This window comes from Struthio camelus, chromosome 4 (assembly GCF_040807025.1).
Source record: "Struthio camelus isolate bStrCam1 chromosome 4, bStrCam1.hap1, whole genome shotgun sequence".
Classification (NCBI taxonomy): domain Eukaryota; kingdom Metazoa; phylum Chordata; class Aves; order Struthioniformes; family Struthionidae; genus Struthio; species Struthio camelus.
In genome coordinates, this window is record NC_090945.1 from 20,036,487 (window position 1) to 20,059,865 (window position 23,379).

Here is a 23,379-nt window from a genome sequence, read left to right on the forward strand (position 1 = left end):
CTATAGATATAAGTAATGTTTGCAGTTTTCTAATGAGAAAACAATTCTATAAAGACTCCACCACTGAAACTTGAATATCCAGTGCTTTGTTTCTTACTGTCTCCTTAAAATCCAGTCCAAATGAGCTTTTGTAGAGGGCTGTACTTTATTAACTGATGACAAATGTTAAGCTGTGAAACAACTTGGTGCATTAAGTGAAGGCAAAATAAAAGGCAAGTTTTAGATGTCTCCAGGATCATTCTTGAACTTCAAGTCTCAGTTATCACAGAGGTTCTTTGTTTTAGAATAAAAGGCTTGTCATGTATGTACGTTTACTAGAGGACAAAGGCAGGATCTCAGCCCTACTCAATTATTCCTTGTTCCTTTCAAGCAAGGAGACGGAAAGCTGTCTTTAAACAGCCAGCTGTGAATTCCCTTAGCAAAGGGAAATCTCTAGCTAAAGCCAGTCTGGTGTTCTGTATCCTACCTGCCTCTGGCTTCCCCATTCACCCCATAGGAAAAAAAGAAAAAGTTAGAAGCAAATTGTAGCCTCTACCAGTAACCCCTTGGGGGCTGTTAACTGCTTGCAGAAGTTAAGGCAGCCTTTGAGGCCAAACCAGCAAGCTCCCTATCCGCTAGGATATGAGGAAAGTGGAATTGAAGTTAGTGGTCTCCATATGCTAATATGCACATGAAATAACTTAACTGCTGACTGAGTAAAGATTAAAAACTTAGTTCAAAGGTATTCTTTTTTTAAAGTTCCTTCTGTTCTACCAGATCTTCACGGCAATAGCTGGGAGTTGTAGATAAAGTGTTACCTATCATACCCCAAACTTTTATTTGGAAGTAGTTGGTAGTTTGTGTAATGCTTCCTAGTGGTTCACTGGGAGATGGCTAGTTCCATCATGCTAGCTATTTCTCTCTCTTTCCAGCTGTTAAATCACTTTAAGAAGTGCTAAAAAAAATCTTTTGTTTTATTGCTGTAGCACCATATTACTGATGGTGCTGCATCTAGAGAAATTTTGTGGCCATGTATGCTCTACATGGCTGTGAGTGGAAGGAGCAGTCAGCAAGATCAGCTCTGTCTGTAATAATGCAAAGTTTAATTTTTTCCGGATTTGTCATAAAACATGAGTGAACAAAAAAATCCTTTAGATTTATATCCTTTAGATAGATAAAACGAGAGAAAAACAATAAGAACAGACCTTCATTGCCTGTAATTATGTATCTCCATTGATGCTAATGCTTTTCACTAGATGACAATTTGTTCCAAAATGCACGTTCCTAAATTAGGTTAGAGAACTTTACAATTATCTTCATTGCCTAAAAGCAGCAAATTAACTGCTAGCATTTACTTGCTGGAGGATTGCAAATCCTACAGTCTCATAAAATGCAGCACTTCAGTGGAAGAAAGCTGTACATTTTTTTTTCTTGAGAATGAAGGTGTATACATCAGTCTTGATTACGCACATAGTGCAGATAATTAAGCGTTCATAGATATATTTACCATCTAAAAAATAAAGTCATTTCAAAGTTGAGTTTTTTAATTGCAATGAATAGAGAGTACTTAGAGTTGCTCTTTAGCAGAGTGTGCTGTCTTGCTATGTTTCTTACTCTCAGCTGCACACTGAAACAGAACTGCACACCTTAGCAGAGAATTTGTTTTTTTTTACTGTTGTTGTTGGGTGGCTTGCTACTATCTCTTTTATGTAACTTGTTGCTTACATATATTCCCACATATTATTCCATCTTGTCACTGTTATATATAAGCATAGAAAACAGCATCTTTGAAATTTACCAGCTGGCTCTAAAATGCTTCTATAAAATTGGGCTGAAAGGGCAAACTGAAGATTTATACTGGTGTGAGAATGGGAGGAAAAAGAAAGTCATTCAAACACTCATTATGAATGACAGGACGATACTTCAACCAAGCAAATTTATTATTCAGCCAATAGCAAAGGGAAGAGTTAGGAAACTGGATTTTACAAGTGGAGATTTCTTGTTAATATATCTAGGCATTATAATTAGAGAGACAGACATTCTGTTGTGACAAGAACACAATAAATTTGATATAAAATGTCTCAGAAAATGTACCATTGTTGTCTTCAGTCAAAATACCATCCTTACAAGAAGAAAGAATGAGGTATTTTCTGTACAACTCAGTTCACACCAGAGGTGATTACGAGGCTTTCCAGGTACTTGAGGTGCTGTGATCATCTAAGTATGAGCAGGTCATTTTTCACTCCCCCCCCCCCCCCCCCATTATGTGAGAGTATGTTAAGAAGGTCACTGGAAATCTTTATCGTTGTGCTAGATGATTAAAATATGATTATTGTTTTGATTCTTTTTGCTCTCATGCCGTTTATATTCTACTCCTCATTCCGAAGCTGCACAGTGAAGCTCATCTACATGTCAGTGGCATTTTATATTCATTTATCCCCAAATAAATATTTTTTACTTTGAGGTAATAAGAATCAAAACATTACTAATGTGTTTTGAGAAACTAAGCCTGTTGGTATTAATTTTGCTTCTCATAAGTTTCTCTCTTCCTCACGCTTCAACATCATATGTAGAATGGGATAGCTAAAAATTAATATCTTAGTAGGAGAAAAAGAGAAAAAATTAACTAGTATTAACAAATGGTATTAACATCTGCAAAGCTTTGTGTGACCTTTCACCGATACTAAAGTCAGAGGAAACGGTTATGCTGAGTCTGTTCTTCTGCAGAAAATTGTCCATACGGTATCATAGGATAATGAGCTCTAGTTTAATTGTTCTAACGAGTAAATATTAGTACAGGGGAATAAATTTGTATTTAAGGTGGTATATTTCAGACATAAATAAAAGGGAACAGAGGGGTGAAAGGAGTTTGGGTGTATTTGGAGGAAATGATAAGGAAAAGAAGTGAGGGAGAAACTACTCAAAGTTAAATTGAAAAAATTATTTACAAGAGCACTTGAGTGCTTGGCAAAAGTATAAATATGCATTTAATATTTGTAATAGTTTGATGCTTGTCGGGCATGTAGCTGTTGACTTTTGAGATCTCACTAAGAGACACTGAAAAGCTTAAATAATTGATCCTTGTATGTTTGGTGCTGTTTATGCATGATTTTTGAACTTAGTGGATTGAGAGAGAAAAAAGTAAAGAAAATCCAGAAAATCATTATACAGGAAACAAGAAAGACTTCAGTACAGTAAATTGCTTAATGTAGGTTATACAATAGCTTTGTAGTATCAAGGCTACCTGCACTGAGGGTTCTCTGAACACAGGGACACTAACAAACTTCAAATTTTGCCACTGTCTGAGATGCAGAACTTTTGACAATTGCTGCCAGGTAGTTTAGGAAAAGGCAGGTCTGTAGTCATTGCCTGAAGTGTTTTCTCTTTTTTCCTCTTACCTTCTGTTTAATTCTTCTCACACAGATATATGCTACTGGCTGGAGGATGCTGTTACAGGGGAGGAGGGGATTGACCAGGAGTCTTATTCATTTAGTCAGATTCTGCCCTTACTCTAGTTTTATAGAGGTTATCGAGGCTTATGGAGATTTAAAGTGGTTTACCTTAAAGGATTGGCAGCCTCACATACATGTAGGTAATTCTGATATCTGGATTGCCGACTTTGAGCATTTAGATTGTCAACCAAGAGAAACAGCAGCTGAAGTGAAAATTCCGTTCTGTTCATGTATAAGTCTTGTTTTGCAGTGAGTGCACCCAGTCACGCTGTAGCATGTCTCTGGTGCTCAGGGTAGTCGTGGTCTAATGCTTCATTCTGGAAACCAGAGCCTATATCTATGTTAACAAGTAATGCAATGCAGAAGTAGGTATGTAGAGTAAAACAGTTGGTGCTGAGGATCTGATATTCATACTGTATGTGTTTCAAGTATTTTACTGCAGATTACCTGTAGCCTGGTCCTACAGACTGAATGCACAGTAGTGCTCCCTGGAATGCATCTTCGGGTTTAATTTTGTCCAAAGGGAATCCAGGTTGTGCAGTCCAAAATGGTTTTGAAAGGTGTGCCAAAGCATAGTAAGGGGGCATATTTGAGGAGATTTGCTTCCGAAGCACGCTCCTGATCTGAATGTAAAGACTAAAGTAAATGTATATTAACTATAATGTGCAATAACTTTTCCAGTGAAGAAAGATTATACCTGTGCAGGAATTAGGTCTTTTTTTTTTTTTTCCCTTTTTTCTGTCAAATTCCTCCGATACTAATGACCACTAGAAGTGAGGCGTTTGGCAGAGTATGCTACCACTGTTATTTCCAGCAGTACTGGAAATTAGACGGACTTCTTAGGACCTGACTGTGTCTTGTTCCACATGTCCTGGGTTAAACTATTTACCAGCATTGTAGTCAAAAAGAAGAATCCCCAAATGCCAGATTATTAGTGACCTTTCCATTTTCTGTAGGGGAGAGTCATGGTAGGATATTGTCCAGTTGTCCATTTCCAAGGATCATCAAGACGTCTTTTTGCTTGCAGGGGATCGAGACTTTGGCTAAGCCATGATTACTCCCACTCTCTTGCTGAGAGATATATTGTCATTTGGGAGCTTCTGGTCTTTGATCACAAGGTCTTGAGTCTGCTCTGTGTATTGAGACAGTTTGTGGCTATTGTGACATGTAAAGAGGTGGAAATGATGTTTTTAGGAAAGATCTTGGTCTTGAAGATGTTTGTAGTGGGGATCAAGGTTTGATGGCCTTCTATTTCTAGATAGCCTATCCAGGCTCCTTCCCAGTCAAAACTAGCCAAACTTAAGACAAGCGTGGAAGCTTCTTGAAAGCCGTGCAATTTTCAGTCCTGAAATTCTGATGAACGGAAATATTTGGTGTTCTGACTGATTTGTTGCTTTGCCATGTTGTTATCTCTTGCCTTTAATGATACCCTTTCAGAGTTTACTTAAGAAGCACCAGGAATCCAAGATCCCTAAAGAGGTTTTTCCTCCCTTTCAAGCATCTGTAAATGATGGACTGTGCCAGCTCTCCTAGAAAGGGCAATTAATAGCTGTCAGGTAAAATCAGGAAAAAGACAGTATCCTAATGCATACCATGCTGAAAAATAATGCTAACTAGAGTAAGTTTCCACTTGCGCTTAAGGTTTGGTGGAAAAACAGAACTGCAAAAGCTGACAGGTGCCCTTAATTAACAACATTTCTTGGGCTCCGTAGCACAAGAAGTGTAACTTCTTTTTCATTTCATATGCTTGTGGATAGCTGCTTAGAAAATTTAAATAATATCCCCCTTTTCCTCACATAAGAAATCTGTGTAATGTAACAATAATGCGAAGCATGTGTAAAGCTTCCCTTGGGGAGATCCAACACCCTGTGACTGTATCAGTTCTTGCAGTTAAGGACTGGGTCATTGAGAACCTTGAATTTGGAATACCTGGCTTACAGGAGGTTCAGAATTCAGTTTAATACACATTTAGTATGGCACACAGAGTTCATTATAAAATAACATATATTCTGCTGCATCATCTCTAAGAGTTGAAGGTTTTAAGATTTAGCGCTATGTATTACTATGTAATGGGAAAATACAACGTGTTGTTTCCTTTTCCTCTTCTTTTCCGTTCCTGCACATACATTTTATTTTGAAGCTTATTCTTGCATGCCTGCTACAACATAATTATTCAAAGAATAGATAACAGAGAGCATAAATCCAGAAAGTTTTTTTGACTCGGTTAAGCTCATCAGTGTGGGAAAAAAACATTCATGTTCCTTAAGGGCCATCCTTGTAGATATCTTGAAAAAACAGTCCGGTCTTTTGGCCAGAAAACTGTGAAGTAGCTTAAAGGTAATAATATGATATTCGACAAGGGAAAATGTCATTGCAGAGATGAAATCTAGATGTATTTTACCCACGGGATTAAGTGCCGAACCTGATCCTATGGATAGGGAAGGCTGCTGGAAAAACCATTGCAGAAAGTTGATTTAGGTCTGGCAGCTGCTAAACTGAGTACAACCTGGGTGGCTGCAGGTGTCAGCTCTAACACTGGAGTAAACAGAGGAGGTAAGCCAAAACCCCCTACTGACAATGTAAGGAGAAGAAAATACCAACCACCTAGTATTAAAATGTCACCTGAGTGCTGATTTGCTTCCATAAAAGTAGATATGATGGCTTGAGCCCCCCCCCCCCCCCCGGTAGCCCTTCCCCCTTAAAGAAGAAGAAATATAACAGCTCAGTGAAACATGAATGAGGAACTTAGTAAGTTCTTGATGAAATGCATTTACAAACCATATGAGCTTTGAAGATCTATATGTACATTTCCAACTTGCACAGTGCAGTGAACTTCAGCTTTTCCTAAGGCTTTATTCAGTGCCTGCCATCATATTATATGCTCTGAGCTTAAGCATGGAGAAACAATTATTGTATTTTACTATAATATAAATATTTATGTTTTGAAATGTACTCGCATATCTATGTGCTCAGAGGTATTATCAGGTCAAACTGATGTTTTCATTACGTCTAAAAACGTAGTTTTATTACATTAATTTTCACATTATACATGGCAGTGGTGGAAGCCAGTAAGAGTAGAAGCTATTACAAATGCTTTTTTATCACTTTAATTCAATATTTCATATTTATACTTAGAAAGTGCAGTAGATACCATTTTTGTAGCTTGTTTAAAAAACTGAGTTCTGGTGGTATGCTTAAAAAATGCCTAATGTGCAGAGACTACTCTCTGAGAAACAGAGCAAGTCAAGTGATGGGCATTGGTTATAAAACAACAGCTACCAAAAACCACCACCAACAGCTCCTTCCCGTCCCTCCTAAAAAAAAAAACAAACAAAAAAAAACCCCACCAAACTTATTTTTATAACGATGCAGCTAACTTTACTTGTCCACACTTGAAATGGTTGGCCAGTATTGATATATCTATCTACTTGTCTATCTACCTATGTATATTGCATGAGACTGGTTAACAGATTGTTGATGTTACATAGCTTTTGGACACTTAAGATATCAATACCCACAATACTGGTTCAGAAGTTTTGCCTCGTAGTCTTGCCTGTTCCTGTTAAACTAGGCAGCTTAGATACTTTTAGCAGTGCAGCCTCTGTAATGCAAGGATTGGCCTGGTCTACTGGCCTGAGTATTGGGTATATTTTGAAGCCCACTCTTCAATTTCTTAATCTCACAGGTAGTCTGGAACTAGTTCCTAAACCCACAGTTAGTCTGTTAGAGTGAATTAGTTTGAAGATGGTATGAGTATGTCTGCACAGGCTTCAGTCACATGAATGGCTTCAGTGTAAGGATAGCCTTAGAAGTTGAGGACTCCAGGCCTGACTGCAGTATGTGCAAGAATTAACTGACTGAGTTAATTTGGAGTTTTACTAATGAATTCATTGGAAATAGTGTAAGTAATGAATGAGCATGGAGCTAGACAGCCTTTACTAAGGTTTTGCTTTCAAGTCAGTGTTTTAGCTTGCTGCCAGGATAGTATGGGAAGCAAACTGTCCTCATCCTGGACCTGAGTGAAAAGCTCTCTCCAGAGCGCTCATTTGGAGCTTTACACAGGCATCTTTTATTTATTTATTTTTTTAATCCAGAAGAACAAGCAACAAAAAGTCTTTATTTCAAGAAAAATATTGAAGATTGTGTTATAATTTCACTTGTTCTGTATTTCCTAGGAAATATTTGGGCTTAAGAAAGCTTAAAAGAAAGTATGTGCTCTAGAAAGAGCATACCATGCCATTTCCCTCTGCCCTTGCAAAATAAAAATATATATAGTCTTCTATGTACAAGACAGTTTGTCATATGAGGTGTTGATTGAATTTTGAAATTTTTTTCAATATTAAATTCTATATTTCCCCATTGGTGAGACATGAGTGAGTTCCCAAACATCTGTCCACCAGAAGATGATGATTTTGCCAGTGGTAGAGTTTCTTTGCTTGTGAAATCCTTGTTTGTATACAGAACATAGAAAGTTTGAAACCCACTGCACCTATATTTTTCACACTCTTTTCTATGTAATGTGAACTGATGATCTTCTTTTCCTGATAGAGGGAAAACATGTTTTGTATTGATATTGTTCTTCTTCCCTGAATGGATCAACATATGTTCAGTTCTCATCATGGCTGATTAAATAACCCTCCTTCACTAAACTGTAGGGGCAGAATGACTTCAGTAGTTAAAAAGAAAATTTTACAGTTAGTTGTTGATGGCAAATAGGCAGAACTACTGTGGAAAATGGGAAGTTAATAGTATAGTAAGTCCAATTTATTTCACTTTCTAGAACTTTTCAAGAAATGCACTTTTTTACTTCTGACAGGCATTTCAGTGAAGATGACTGCTTTATTCATTGTAAATGTTCTGATGAGAATTTCAGATTTCTAGTGAAAACCCCCAAATTGAAATAATGGCAAACTTTTCTAACAAAAACAACAGTTACTTTTAACAAAAGTGTCATTTTTGTTTAAAGTCACCAAAATCCTTTCACAGTTGTTTCAGCAGGAAATTTTCTCTGCCTGTTGTAGCCATTGGAAATATTTTTAAAAATATTTTACTTCTGAAGTGTGCAAGTTTTTACTTCTAAAGTAATTTATTTAAAGCCTTTCTCTTGTTTATTGAATTTTAATCACTGTAAGATTCAATACCCTGCTACTTTTGTAGAGTTATAAATTCTCATCAGCTTTTGTCTTTCTGTGTTAATATTACTTCAGTAGTTTAATGCAAGTCTGCTGGTTTAAGTAGGCCTCTGTCTGTGGGAGAGCCACGTGTTATTGCTTCCGAAAAACTCTCCAATTACTAAGAGAGCATCTTGTTAATTCTTTTGTATTTTTCGTGCTTAAATACAAAACTGGAATCCATTAACTCTCACCGTCTGCGATCTTAAATGATTTAGTCTCTCTTCTCAACAGGGTATGTGCTGCTACCTAGCAGAAAATCTCTCTGATTTTTTTTTTTTTGGTATCAATCAGCTTAATGGTTTTTATAAGGCTGAAATATAACTTTAAACATCAGCTATATAAGCAGCCCTTGTTCCAGTAGATATTTTCCAGTCTTTCTTACCACACTGTCCCTCAATTTCCATGCCAGTTCCAGATAGTGTTACTGTATCTACATGCTATGTGTAGGCATTAAGAGACTTTCTCTTTGGGAGTAACAGAAAACTCTTTGTTTTAGAACAATTAAAGCAATTAAAAGTAACAAGCAAAAACTAAAACCACATGAAGTAAAGGATGATCTGTCAAAATATGTATTTTTAAATGTTTTACTATCAAAAAATACAAGCTTTTTTTTTTTTTTTGTTAAGATCTATTTCCTCTAATGAGAGTAAATCTCACTCAAAAAAAGGTCTGTACCTGCTTTTTACCAAGGAACTTAGGCTGAGAGCTGTCCATGCTCGTTCAGGTTTTACTAACAATCCTCGCGTACGTATATGTACTGGGACCAGAAGTCGACAGCCTTATCATTCATTTTTCTCAAATATTTCATGTTTACCTCCAGATTTGTGGGTTATACCTTATTCAGACCTGAATTTTGTATCTTTCGAGAGAAGAAACAAGATTTTATTTTGTGTATCATCACCATCAGTTATGTCTGGAAATTTTTATACTCATGTCACAGGTGTAAAAGTTTATACAGGACGTGAAGTTAAGTAAAATAAGTTCTGATATCCTCTTTCTTTTTTCTCTGAACTTCCTTGAATGTACAATTTTCAGCACATGGTCAATTCAGATCCACCAAGTTGACAGCCAGGTGACACTTAGCATGGTCAGTATATCCTACCCTGAGATGTCAGCAATTGTAATGTGTCCTTAGATGTATGAATGTGACCTACAAGAAGAAATGTGCAATATGTGAAACTCTGATATAAGTTGGAAGTAAGTTTGCTGAATTCAGTAGGAGTTAAAAAATGGGCATAGTAAGAGAGAAGATTAGATCCTAGATAGTTGTGGGATTTTAAGTTAGTCTGTATGTCAATGAAAGTCTTAAAGCCAAAAGGGATTATTGAATAACTCTTCTGTAGTCAACAATCTTATTTTCCGAGTAGTGTAAATCTGCAGTCACCTTAGTAAATTAATTTAATCAAAGGAAAACAAAAAAGAGTAAGGTCCCCTGAGTATGAGTTCACCCCAGTGCTGACTCAATCCTGCCAGCTTGGAATAAGTTACCAGAACTGTTCTTAACTCTATCTTATTTATTTGAAATTTGAACCATGTCTGTTGGAGACAATAGTGTCAAGTTTGTGTTTTTCTTGCTGTTGCTGATGAGGCTGTATAATAGTTCCAAAATGAAGATTTAAAAGGCTCTTTGGAGATGCTTGTACCAGTCAGTCATATTTTAACCTGTGTAATGAATTGTACCATGTTTTTCACAAATAGCCATGCATGCCAGTGCTAAGTTAATGCACAGAATGTATTTATATTTCTTAAGGGAGATATAGGCAGCTGCAGCAGCAGTGAGCAGTTCAAACATTCTGCATTTAAGTGTTTCCATCTGCCATAGTTGTAGTATACCCTGTGCACACGTTCTATCAATCTGTTAAAGGTGGCGTTAAGCGTCCCTGAGAATTGGTCTCGTTCTGGATTCTTTCTGATGCAAGGCACTGCTTGTGTAGGATCCAAGGTAGTTGTTTATGGTTCAGCTATCCAAAGACAAGGAGAAAGTGTGTTCTGGAGAGCAGGCAGTGTTTTATTTGTCACCCCAGTTAAAATGTCATATTCCTCTCATGTTTTAACATGTAAAGCAAAAATTGTCAGGGATTGGAACTTAGTTAGCCTACCAGTTCCATCGCAAAGCACCTTCCAGAGTACTGAGTCCCAGCTGGATTGGCCGCTCTTAGCTTAGAGGCAGGAAGGTTATAGATCCTGATGTACATATTTCTATTTATACCCGATATACTTAAAAATATAATATTAAATCACTTCAGTATCAGCTACATCCTGTCTCTCTCACTCTCCCTGCTCCCTTCCTCACTTATATCATCAATAAAAGAAAACATATGTAATCCTTTGGCTTTGCTGCTGCTATAGCCGTGGCCTGGCAGATGCTTTTTGAACAGAGGATGGATTTATAGTACCAGCAGTTGCAGTCTTCTCTGAAGTCAGACATACACAATCTTCCCCATGACCTTCTGTTTTGTTGACATTTAGCAGGTTTTTCCCTTTGCTTCATGTTTTAAATCTGTCCAGGTTTCTTGTAGTCTCATCAGTGTCCTTATGGTCTTTTTATGGTGGCATTAATATTCTTTCAGACTTCTTATGGCCTTTTATTTGTATTTTTCTGTGCAGGCGTGGTGGTTATGCCAAGCCAGCATCTTCTTTTCCGTGTTACAAATGCAGCCTTCTCCGAGTATTAGCATAGTGCAATGGAGACTTAAGTTTGAGGGGAAAGGGGGCAAGGGGTGGAAACAGGAAAGAAAAAGCATGGAATGTTTTGTTTTGAAGAAATTGGTCTTTGAGGTTGACGTCGTCTTTGAAACCAACAAAAACCTGTTCCTCTTGAGAGAAACTCAGGGCCAAGTTTTTTCCCCGACAACTCTGCTGATTTTACTATAGTGGACGTGAATGTGAATGAAGGGCAACTTAGTGGAGAGAGAGGAAAAGGGCCTGGTGTGAATGAGAAGTGCGTCTGCTGAAGTCAAGGGAATATGCAGATGTAAAGAGATCTAAAATTAGATCAAAGACAGCTTTGGATGTGCCTCATGCACTACATATGTGAATTTGAGTATAAATGCCAAGAGGATAGTTGGATGCCCTTTTTGCAACAGAGAGTAATACAAATAACAGCAGCCAAATAGCAGAATATAACATCAGGGAAGGTATTGCAGCCCAGGTTTGTGACTTTAACTTCCCAGAGATGATTGTAGCTCTTTCTCTAAAATTGCGTTAAGGCTTTCCTGAAGTCAATTTAACTCTCGGATGGATAAGATAATTACAATAGCGTTAACTCCTCAGTTCCTTGTAGAACAAGACAATAAAGAGGAAGCAAGTACAGCTGGTGCAGTTTGCGATAATGAATGTTTTCATAGGTGTTTAAGATGTACAGATCACACACTTTACTTTGCACTTTCTGTGGAATAACCTGCAGAGAGAGTAAAGATTGTTTTCAGAGAACGCGAAGAAAATGTGGTTTATGTTAAGCACAATGCAAAACCAATTAAAGGTGTGTTGCAGAAACCTGCTTTTCATATGGCTTGTCCATACATTTCCTTAAAAATTACAGGCCTGCTCCGTGAAGTTTTTAGTCAGTCCAGCAAAAATCAGAAAGTTTTTAGTCTAGGTGAACGTTTTTTTTAAAGATCATTGTTTGCCACTAAATTTTTCTGTTATCCTCTATATTGAAGGATCATGGAAATTACAAAATTAAGGTAACGATTAAAAGCCACAAAGCAGACGAACACAGGGTAGGGAGAGTCTTACGCAGAAAAGCTCATTATTGGCTTCCCTTTAGAGCAGTTTAATTATATACCGCTGGTCACTGTGTGCTCAGCCGGTGTCAGTAAAAAGATTTCTCTTCCATTAGACTGAAAGGTTCTTTAATGTCATGACTTACTCTTATCTAAAATTGAAATTGAGGAAAAAACATTTTTCCCCCTTTATGGGTAGCTTATGGCCTTGTTTTGGTGAGCTACAGTGTTCCTGTCGCTACAAGTTGAGACGTTTCTGTCTTTGACACTGCCTTTTCTAGGAAACCTCCTGAGAGGTTGCTCCACAATGACTTGAAAAACGCAGAGTGCAGTCTTCACCCCTGCTGAGATCCCTGGACGCTACAGAGAGCTGCCCTAAAGACAGAGCTAGGGACTTAGCCCAGCGCAGCACTGATTAAGAGTCCGTTGTATGGACTTGTATGTAAGTCCCCGCTGTTAGGGTTTCTGCTGAGTACCTGACATGATTCAGCAGTACGTGGAGCTGTGGTTGTCCCCTATAGGGGACATTCAATAACCAGAGAATTTCTTGACTTCATAGCTTCCACACCTAAATGGAGTTCTTTCTTCCACTTATCCTTAGATCCCACAGTATCTCCCAAAAGATCATAAAGAATAACGCCTGTTATTTGTTAATTCAGGGAAACAGTTTTTTTTGTTGTCTCTTGATTTTTAGTCTTTGTTTTTAATTTAATCTCTTTTAAAAAATCCTCCTAATTTACTTTGTTGTCTAAAACACGCATCTTTTGAACTCGAGCAATATGGAATTGGGGACCACAGAAAAAAAGTAGTATGAAAGTGAAAGAAGTGTAATTATTTGACTTTGAAAATATAACAGGGCCTCTAGAGCATCAAAATCTTAAGGAGACAGCATGTCATGCCGTAAGATTAAGTTTTACATTTAATTAATGTGTTTTAAATGTGCTTTTCCATGTTATTTTTTGTAACTTTAGTGGAATGAAGGAGGAATTACACCTTATGTATAACTTTCTATATTAAGGAAGAACTTTAAAAGAAGCAAATCATTATATAAGTGGTTATCCATACATACCTCTAATTATTTATTTGAGGTCAGTGAGCTTGCAACTCTTAACATCACGTGTTACAGTAGCTGCTAACCAATAGCTCAAATAGAAATACAGATGGCTTGGTTGCCATCTGCACTTCTGAGATTCTGCAATGAATGTGTGATTAACCTTCTGTCACCACTTTTCAAAGTAAGTTGGGTTTTTTTCTCTATCACAAGCTTTTCTTGTCCCCCTACTTCCTCCCCTCACCTCTCTCTCTGCTTGGAAACCTGCTTACAAGCCTGAGGTTTTTAGACCTCTTACTTTTCTTCAAGCTTTTGTAGAGGATGAGGGAAAGCGTATTGGAATTTTTTTTTTTTTTTGTACCTTTCACATTATGGAAAAACAGGCTCCCAAAATGGGTGGGTTTGAAAGACTGGAACAGATAATTAATTCATAAGTGGGTGTTGAAGTGGAAACTGTCAGGCCACAGCTTTCCCAGCTTTCACTTAATCATTTGAAACTCACTTTCTGTTGTTTTCACTGACTGTAATCCCTTGGAGAGAATGTAAAACTTGCACCATTCAGAATGGAATTCCCTCCCTTAATGACTTGGGCTCTGTGTTGACTCACTTTCACTCACTGTTGTCGTTTTGTACAGGAAAAGCCGTACCAATGTTCTGAGTGCAACAAGGCTTTCAGTCAAAAGCGAGGCCTAGATGAGCACATGCGAACCCACACCGGAGAGAAGCCGTTTCAGTGTGATGTGAGTTGATCTGTCCCTTTGTCTTCTTGACTTCAGTGCAGGATTAAGACTTAACTTTCAGTGAGAATATTGGCCTTGCACCTATTGTCTGTGGCATAAAGTTGTACCTCTTATGGTCTTCGACTGCCTAACTAAGGAGAGACCATTCAGGGAATTTTATGTACCGTTTTTAGTAGCATTGCGCACACTTTTATTTTACTATTTTTTTGATCCCTTAAGAGTTATTTTCACCATTCTTAATACAGTTTGGGTGATGCAACGTACAAATTCATGGCAGTTGGGATCCCTTGTAGTTGTATGACAGGTTAATGGTTGGAGATTAGCCTATACAGGGAAAGTTATTTAATTCATTACATGGAACCTGATTGCTTCTGTTACTATTGAATAACTCAAATATGAATCCAGAATGTCCAATTTAAGTTTAATGAAAACTGGTCTGATTTTTTTCAGCATCTGTTCATATTCTTTTTATTGTTCAACGAAGGAATCAATGCTGTATATGCTTGCAGTGCTGAAATGCAGCATATCATATTACAGCTCACAGGTTACTGTCGTGTACCTGGCAGTCAGCAAGTCCCATTCTGTATACAGTGCATTTCACAGCTTTTAGAGGGTATGTGGGAAGGCTAAGTATGCAGAAACTGTTGGAAAAGAACGTCATTCAGAATTATCAATTGCCAGAATTTAAGGTGCTGCTCAAGGGTTTAGAGAAGGGCATCAGTTGTAAGAATTAGTATAGGTGCTTTTGTTTTGTGATTCTAGCTCTTCATAAATTAGTCCTGAGTAGACCACCAGTTTTCAGTTATATCCCAGATGCCCCAGTCTGAATAGTTGTAAATTTGTTCATGAATTTCCAAAATCAGATGCAAAACTAGAGTAACCATTTGGCATGAAAGTTGCAAGGTTCAATTAATTGATCTGACTTTTACAAAGTACTCTGATGACGTTTCATTGAGAATAAAATATATTCATTTCAGAAATAATTTCAGATACAATAGTAGCAATTTTATTAAAGTACAAGTCAGGAGATTTGCAATATTCTTTTGCAATAATCTCAGCTGGGCTGTAGATACTACCTGAGGATTATCTAATTCCAAATCATAGTCAGTAACTTTTGTTAGCTTAAAGATTGCTGTATTTTTAACAGCTGTTGGCTAGCTTGCAGTTTAGTACAATTTTTCCCACACTGTTTTAAGTAAGGTCAGTAGACCTGATCTTAGATTTGCTATATGCTTTGTGAGACCAGTTTGGGGGTTTTGTTATATTTGCTCTTTTTTCCTCCTTTAATTTAAAATAGGGGAGGGGAGTAAATTCACTTTCCTGCTTGACTACTACTTACTTATGTTTTCCTCATAAATAAGATAGAACTGTATTTTCTCTAAGAATTCTTAGGTACCTTCTCTTACTAGAGATTTTTTTTATGCTTTAGATTAATGTCCTGTTTCACCAAAATTAACTCTTCAGCACTCGTCTTTGGCCAGCTGCTTGCTGCAGAGATTGCTACTTTTCAGGGTTTGGACACACAGCAGTTGGCCTTTACTGTTCATTCATTCACTACTCGGTTGCCCAAGTGCCTATAATGGTCTCCTGTGTGACGCATAGTTGGACAGCATAGAAAGTTTTTCTTCAATAATTACTTTTTATTTCAACTAGATTCCAATCCTGAGGACGCCAGAGGCATAGGAAATGTTACGCAGAGCAGACCATTCCTCCAGAGCTCTGTCTCACACATTGCATGTTACCAGATGATGTTTCAGCAGAAGTTACAAGGAAACTAGTAGTGGACAGTTACAGAATAATCTACCCGTGGGATTGATTTTTACAATGAAATATGCGCGTCTGCAATATTTACGTTTTATTCTTCTAAAGACAGCTGTCTGTGTTCTCATTATTTTATTTGCAGTGATTTGAGTGGTAATTTACGGCCGTAAGTTCCACAAATTCTTAATTGTGTAAAGAGGTGATTTCTTTGGTGGGGGGGGGGGGGGGGGGATTATTGCCATGGAATAAGGAGTATTTCTCTTTCTTTTAAATAACATATTGACATTTGCTCTTAGACTTCTCTGTCTGTAGTACTAATAACTTTAGCATTTACAGACAGGCAGGAACTTCAGTGCCAAAGAACTGAAGAAGGAAAAGTTTTCTCTATTGAAAAAAATTGTTTTATGGGCTCAGGAATAGGCTGAACTTCACCCTCCAAAAAAACTGTTAACTACCAACGTTTTTTGGAATGAATTTTGGCTTTAAATATAGTTTTCTTACAGATCCAGAAATAAAAAACATGTTTTATTCCTCTCATCCCCTCTCTTAGGTATATGTAACAGACATTGCAAAACAGGGTTGCTCTAAACGTAGAAATAATCTATCCAGTCCATTTGATGAAAATGCTACAGTATATTTATGTGGCTTTTCCCATATCTCTCTTTAATCATGAAAAGTATTTTCAGATTTTACTTTCAATGATTCAGAACTCTCACGTCTCACTGATATTAGTGGAAACTGAATATTCACATTTTAAGATGAAACTTCCAGTATTTATCACCTGCATAGGAAAGTGAATTCAACAGAAATGCAGCTGTTTTTGTTAGTATATTTAGTGTTCTGTTCTTCGAAGACCAACCTGTTTTTTTCTGAAATTCAGTTGCCTCAGTGACAACAGATTAGTCTTTGGGAGCAGAAAGGTCATGTGCTGCCTATCCTGGTTTATTTCCAGTACAGTATGTTCCCTACACAGTGCCTTTAGTTGACCCTACGCTTACCTTGGAATGTCAGTTATCTCTGTCCTCCCTACTTGATCAAAACTTTGATCATTTTGAACAGATTGATTAGCGTTCAAGTGCACCTAAGGAAGGATAGTTGTAAATCCATAAAATGTCAGTCTGCCTTGTAAAATTGAAATGCAAAGCCAGCTCCTTTAAAAAAAAAAAAAAAAGTACTTTTATGCATGAGCACAGTGCAAGATGTATCATGTATTTAAATAATGATCCTATGCTTACCCTATTCTTTCTGAAGAAGGTAGGTGGTAGAATGTTTGAGAGTCTGGAAGCAACAGCAGGATACGTTATACTAAATCCAGTTGTTATATGAACATTGTAACTGAAAAGGGTTTCTGAAGACTGTCTTAAGCCGTTTACTTCAAAAATAGAGGAATTGCATGCCCTGATTCAGAAACACCTGGGAAATATCTGATGGGCTACTTGCCCGAGATAGTCTTATTGCAAAAAGAATAGAAGATGGCAAATGTGGTGATAATTTGTAAAAAGTGATCTAGGAGTGCATGGTACAGAGAAACAATACCTTTGGCTTTTGTTTTGAGTAAACGGGTAGAAAAAATTCTAAAAGTACACTTAATAAACATGCAAACGTTTTGAAATAGAAAGGAATCAGTCTGGCCTATGCAGAGAAAAGTCATGCTTCACAAACCTGTTAGTGCGCTTTGAAAGAGTCAAAATGTGAAAATGTGGAGATAAGTGATCTCATTGATATAGCGTGTTTAGATTTTCAGAAAGTTTTTGACAGTGTCTTTGACTGAAAACTCTTTGAGGAAACCAAGGTGTCTTTGGGTAAATGGGAATATTTTCTTATGTGTTAATAGCTGCTAAAAGATAAGAATATTGCCATAAAAGGTGTTACGGGAAGATTGTGCAGGAATTTTTAGTGCGGCCTTTGCTGCCTTTACGTTTGTAAATGATGTGGAAAGGGCAATAAATTGCAAGTTGACAAAGTTTGGTTAGCCAGTATATTTAACCTGAAACTGATGATGAATGATAGTAGTAGCACCATGTGATGCTGAATAATAGGGATGATAACATGTGAGATGACATTTACTGCTAGGTGCAAATGGAGAAAAACAGACTTAAATGCAATGAGCTTTCTTCATTACCAGTGAAGAAAGAGAGGATGGAAGTACTGTGAACTTACTGTCTGCAAAAAAATCAGCTTAGTGTTCAGTTTTGATCAGAAAATGCAGAATGTTAGGTTTTATTGGGAAAAGAATCGAGATCAAAGTTAGATCACGCTTATGTTGCTGTGTAAGACAGTAAAGCTTCTGCATTTTGAATACTATGTGCAGATATTCATCCCATCTTAAAAAAGGATATGAAACTTCCAGGATGACAAGGACAGTCAGAAATGCAAAATGGCTTCTGCATGAGAACAGTTGTTGTTCGTTTATTCTCGTGTTTGAACAAGAGACAAATATGGAATTATCAAGCACTACATTCAAAACAAAGAAGAAGAGAGTAGTGTTTTCATATAACATGCAATTAAACAGGATAATATCAAAGCCAAAAGTATAAATGGATTGGAAAAGACATCAGACGCATTCATGGGCTTAAATAAAGCTATCCAATTTTAACTTCTAACTGAGGAAATCTCTAAAGTATTGATCTGCCAAAGGTGGGGAGATGTATCAGAAAAAGGTTTAGGCTGTGTTTGCCCTGTTTCTTAATCCTTTTTTTATTCCCCGCTGCTGGAGGCAGGATAATATTTTAATTCTTTGTCTGAGTGGATCTTTTTGTTTCATGGACTTATGTTGCGACATTTGCTTCCTATTCTATGTTTTAATGTGTGTGCTACAGACTCTTATTTTCTGTCCTTTGCACATTTCTATAAGCAATTTATCCTTCTCTTTTTGCAATGATAATGTGCAGTCGTTGCTGTACAATTGGTAATTATTGGAAATCAGCTTAGTGGAAGTTCACTTTGACATCTCGAATTCTATTTGTAACAGTATTCATGTTGGTCATTGCAATTATGAGGTGTAGGTAAGATGTACAGAACACACATTTTATATTTGTATATATCCATGATGGGCTTCCTGGATACGTACTGTGTTTGCAAATAGATAATGCTTTTAAAATGCTGGGATTTGTGAGCAAGTGTGATGCTTGTGATTGGATAAGGGTTAGGAGTTCGCTGTATGTGTTCTGTGAAAGAGGAATAGAAAGTGGTACTTGACAAAAGCAATGTTAAGGTGAGGCTAGTGGATGCCATAAGTAACTTTCACTATCACATAGCAAAAGGGTGACTGTGTTGCTTGGGGCTGAGAGAGGTAGTAAGTTTAGAGAAAAAAGTTGGAGAGTTATAGTTACTGTACGGAAGTCCTCAGTGTTGTATCATCTCATAAATTCAGAAGTGTGCCATTGCAAGAGCACGTAGAGTGTTCACGTCTGGGGAAGAATTATTTTGGACACAGAACTTGCCTCTGGCTGTTTCCCGCTTCTTTATGGGCATAGTACAGTTTTGCCTTAATTGGCATAAAATATATATACTACAGGTCAAGATTATCTATTCAGATAGCCCGCTCTACTGATATGTCTTTCTCTAAGAGGAGTCAGAGAGTAATCACCCAGTATTTTCATTACGAGTTTGATACTAATATGATTTTGAAACTTTATTGTCCTGAATAAACAATGAGCAATTCTGCTGAATTCTGAGTTTCCTCTGTATGGCAGACATTTTTGTTTAAAATTAACTTGGAATTTTAAGATCCTAAGCCTGTAGATGCTCATTTTTATCTAATTATATGAGCACTGGTTACTTCATTTGTCAAATCAGGAGCATGCTTTCTGGGGGGGAAAAAAAAGGCTGGACAATACATGCACACAATAGGTACCCGGATGGAAGCTGAAAGTGACAGTAACTGTACTATGTCAAATGCCTTGATGTCTTGGCTACAGATTTACATTCTTACTTTTCATGCTAACATTTCTTAAATGAACCTATTCTTAACTTTTCATTTTGGCTTTGATACAGGGACTTGTATAAGAAATGACTGCTCCTCAGAAATGACTCCTCTTTCCCCCCAAGAAATAACTGCTCCTCTCTTCCTAGTCTCCCCTCTCAATTGTAATTGAGCAATATGAACTGATTTTTTAGGAACCCACAGATCTCTTTCTGGAGGTCAGGAACGAAACGTTTCATTTGAGGTCAAATTGGCAGAGGTCTTGTGGTTTTGTCATTATTTTTGCAACATCCCAGATAGAATAATGTGTTTTTAAAAGTTGATGTAGTTGGGGCACCTTAGTGTGTTGATATTTTGAGGAATGGAGCTTGCTCCCCCTCCCCCATGTCTGTAGTACCACTGTTAACATAAGACATTGAAAGATACTAGACAGACTATAAATCATAGCATTCTGTAAAGGAGTTATTCTTCCAGCGATTTAACACATTTATTAACTGTTGCAAATATGTGTGTCTGTGGCCTCAGTGATGTAAAACAATGCGCATTACATGCACTATTGTCTTTTGTCTTTGTCTTAACTGCCTTAGGTTTGTGATCTGTCCTTCAGCCTGAAGAAAATGCTGATTCGACACAAGCTGACTCACAACCCCAATCGACCGATGGCAGAGTGCCAGCTTTGCCACAAGAAGTTTACAAGAAATGACTACCTCAAAGTGCACATGGAAAATGTCCATGGTGAAACTGACAGCTAATTACAGCTTGTACAAGAAGAGTATTTCTCATGTTCCAAAATGCTCCGTTTGTACACGTTCAGACTCCAGATTTCTCACCTGACTAGTGAACATAGTCAGGAGAAACAACTGTAATGTGTTCACAAATCATTTTTCCTGCTTTGCTTGGTTTTCATCCTACTAGAGGATTAAAAAGAATTCACCTGAATAAAAAAAAATTTGAAAATGAAAAGGTGAAGATAAGAGAACTTTGGGAAGCTTTTATCCTAATTTAAAAAATAAAAAAATAATAAAATTCACCTCTTCACTTGCAGCCTTAGAAACTTTGGTATTGGTAGCATTACCTGGAAATCTTGGACGTTTTGCAACTGAACCCTTGGTTGTCTGCAACTCTCTATTTCTGTATCTAAGCTTCAGGACTCCATTAAAAATTCTTTATTGGAAACCGTGCATAATTTATTGTTGTTATGATTGACTACTGATTGCATCCAGGCATATTTATTCACATCTTAATGCTGCATTTTATTGTCACATAATTTTGTCTCATTTTATTTGCAGCTTTTTCACTACTAGATGAAACTGGTTAGCTTGAATTGGTTCTCAAGATACTAAAAGGTATGGGTACAGAAGCTTCAGAAATCTGTCACCTTAGTTATTTCTCTGTGAGCACTGAGAAGGATGTAATTTCTTCTGGTAACATGAAACAACCCAGAAGTGAAAAATTTGAGCAGTTTAGTTTAGCTACTATATTCATACTCGTCATTGTGACTGGAAAGGCAAGTGGAATGTTAAGAGTGGCTTACAGTGGCTTACAGAGCAGTTACAGTTGTCTAGTTAACATGTATTTGATTTCCTGGTGAACATCTGGTTTCCAGAGTGCTTCCTCCTGCTAAATCAGATGCCCTAGTGTTTTTCATCCTGATTAATTAGCCTTGTTTTCTTATTCCTGTTAATGAGCACTGGGAAAAATACTGCTTTACAACTAAGTAACAATCAAATTCTTTCAGGTATCATATTAAGAGATGTTTGCTACGGCTCTTAAAAAGAGTTCCCACGGGTCCTCTTTGTGTCACAACTAGATGACTAAGGGATTTTTATCTAAAAGGACACTATAAGTGTAACTTAAAAGGGTGATTGCATGTGAAATTATCTGCAGTTTGTATTAGGGCTCTGCTATTACTGCAATGTTACATTCATTTTGGACCATTCAGTGTTTTTTAAGTGAACTCGTAACAGCACATCTTGCTTCTACTAGTTTTTGTGGGGGGGGGAAAAAAATTCAGCTTCTTCCTGCACTGCAACAGGGGCCCACTTGCATTGAAGTGAACAGCATAATTCTTGCTGTTTGTCTCTTGGTAGACTTTGTCCTCACATCTGTTTATCACATGGTAGACTTTCAGTCCTAGAGGAACTGAGGCTAGCAATAGGAAGTGTTGATACATTTGGTCATTAACCTGTACTTCTTTCCCTACCGGCAGTTTGGATCCCATTGTACTGCATGGGCATACACACGTGTGTCAACACATATACATAGTTGTTCAATTTTGAGACCCAACACAGGATCCCAATAGCAATTCATTCCAAACCTGTTACTTTCCCAGAAAACGAGCAGGTGGTGTTTTATGCTTCTCTCAGAACCCAAAGAAGGCCTACCACTAATAAAGGTAATGGTAAATACAGGGCCTATTTCAGAGGGTCTGAATGAGGGTTTTTTCCTCAATCTCTGTCCTTTCTGTTTGGAATCCCGTAACACTCTGTGACAACCACTATACAAGTTTACAGGTATCCTTCCCATTTACAAGGAAGTTGTAAACTCAAGTTTACAGATTATCTTTCATAGGGAAAACAGATCCTTCATCAGCAGCAGTTGTAGCAGAGATGATCAGGGATGATCAGGTGCTGTCACTGTTTTGGTCATGATAGAAACCTTCAAAATGAAGCCTTCCCATTTATTTCAAGGGCCTTTGGCTGATGTTGCATATGACTAGTTAGGTTTAAATGAGCAACCATCAAGGTTTCCATAGGCAAAGGCATGATCTTCAGCTGTGTCTGCAAATTTGAAATGAGAATCTCGTGTCCCCGAAGTTGAACTGAATTGAGAAGAGAATGGAAGATAATTAGGCAACAGACATAACAGACTGTAATGTAATTGTATAAAACAGGCCATTTGCAGTTATACTGATATAAATTCATATGAAGATGATTCTGAAGGAGACCTACATATGCAGAACCCAGTTTCACGTAGTGTTGTCCCGTAGCGTATCAGTTCAGTGTAGGACAAGTGACTTGGGTGTTACGCTGGTGTACGAGAGAAAAGTGTATCGCTATATGCATAGTTTTGTGTGTTAGAGTCTAACCTCTATCTCTATGTTCTTTTCGATTTTTATTTTAGTTCAATTTTAATTAAATATAGGACTTTTTTTTTCCTATGTTTTAGTAATTTTTCACAGTGTTGGTTTTGAGGGCAAACTTCCTGGTTGATTTTTCATGCATAATTATTCAGTAACACTTGACTACTTTATTGCATTGGAATTTCCTTTTGAAATGCATATATTGTTTAGGACGCCTGCGGATTTTAAGAGAAGAGCAATTAGTAAAATTACTTGCTCAGGAATCCCACCTGTGTGTGAAAACATACCAAGACTTCTTCATGCCCTGTTTGGTATCTGAGAGTTGCATGAAACTTGGACTCCCTGCCAGTTTCATGTGAAATAATTGAAATATATTACACCTGTGTAAGACAAATGTAATATGAAAAAGTTATGATCAAGTTGAGGGAAGTATGCTTCCTCTCCTTCTTTGATGCTTCCTCTCCTTCTTTGGAGAGCTTTTGTTAAAAGA

The 23,379-nt window shown here is 37.3% G+C and overlaps 1 protein-coding gene across 4 annotated transcripts in view; it reads left to right on the forward strand.

Moving 5' to 3' along the window:
• The window catches only part of PRDM5 (PR/SET domain 5), a 93,142-nt gene extending 72,047 nt beyond the window's left edge, over positions 1–21,095 (forward strand). For 3 of the 4 annotated variants that reach the window (XM_068941678.1, XM_068941675.1, XM_009674850.2), the window contains 2 exons: positions 14,017–14,121; positions 20,395–20,990. In XM_068941678.1, the coding sequence (XP_068797779.1) occupies positions 14,017–14,121; positions 20,395–20,559 (270 nt within the window). In that variant the 3' untranslated portion in view covers positions 20,560–20,990. Of the gene's footprint in view, positions 1–14,016; positions 14,122–20,394 lie in introns of all 4 variants that reach the window. The other variant, XM_068941677.1, reaches the window with a different exon arrangement.
• Positions 21,096–23,379: the final 2,284 nt, after the last annotated feature.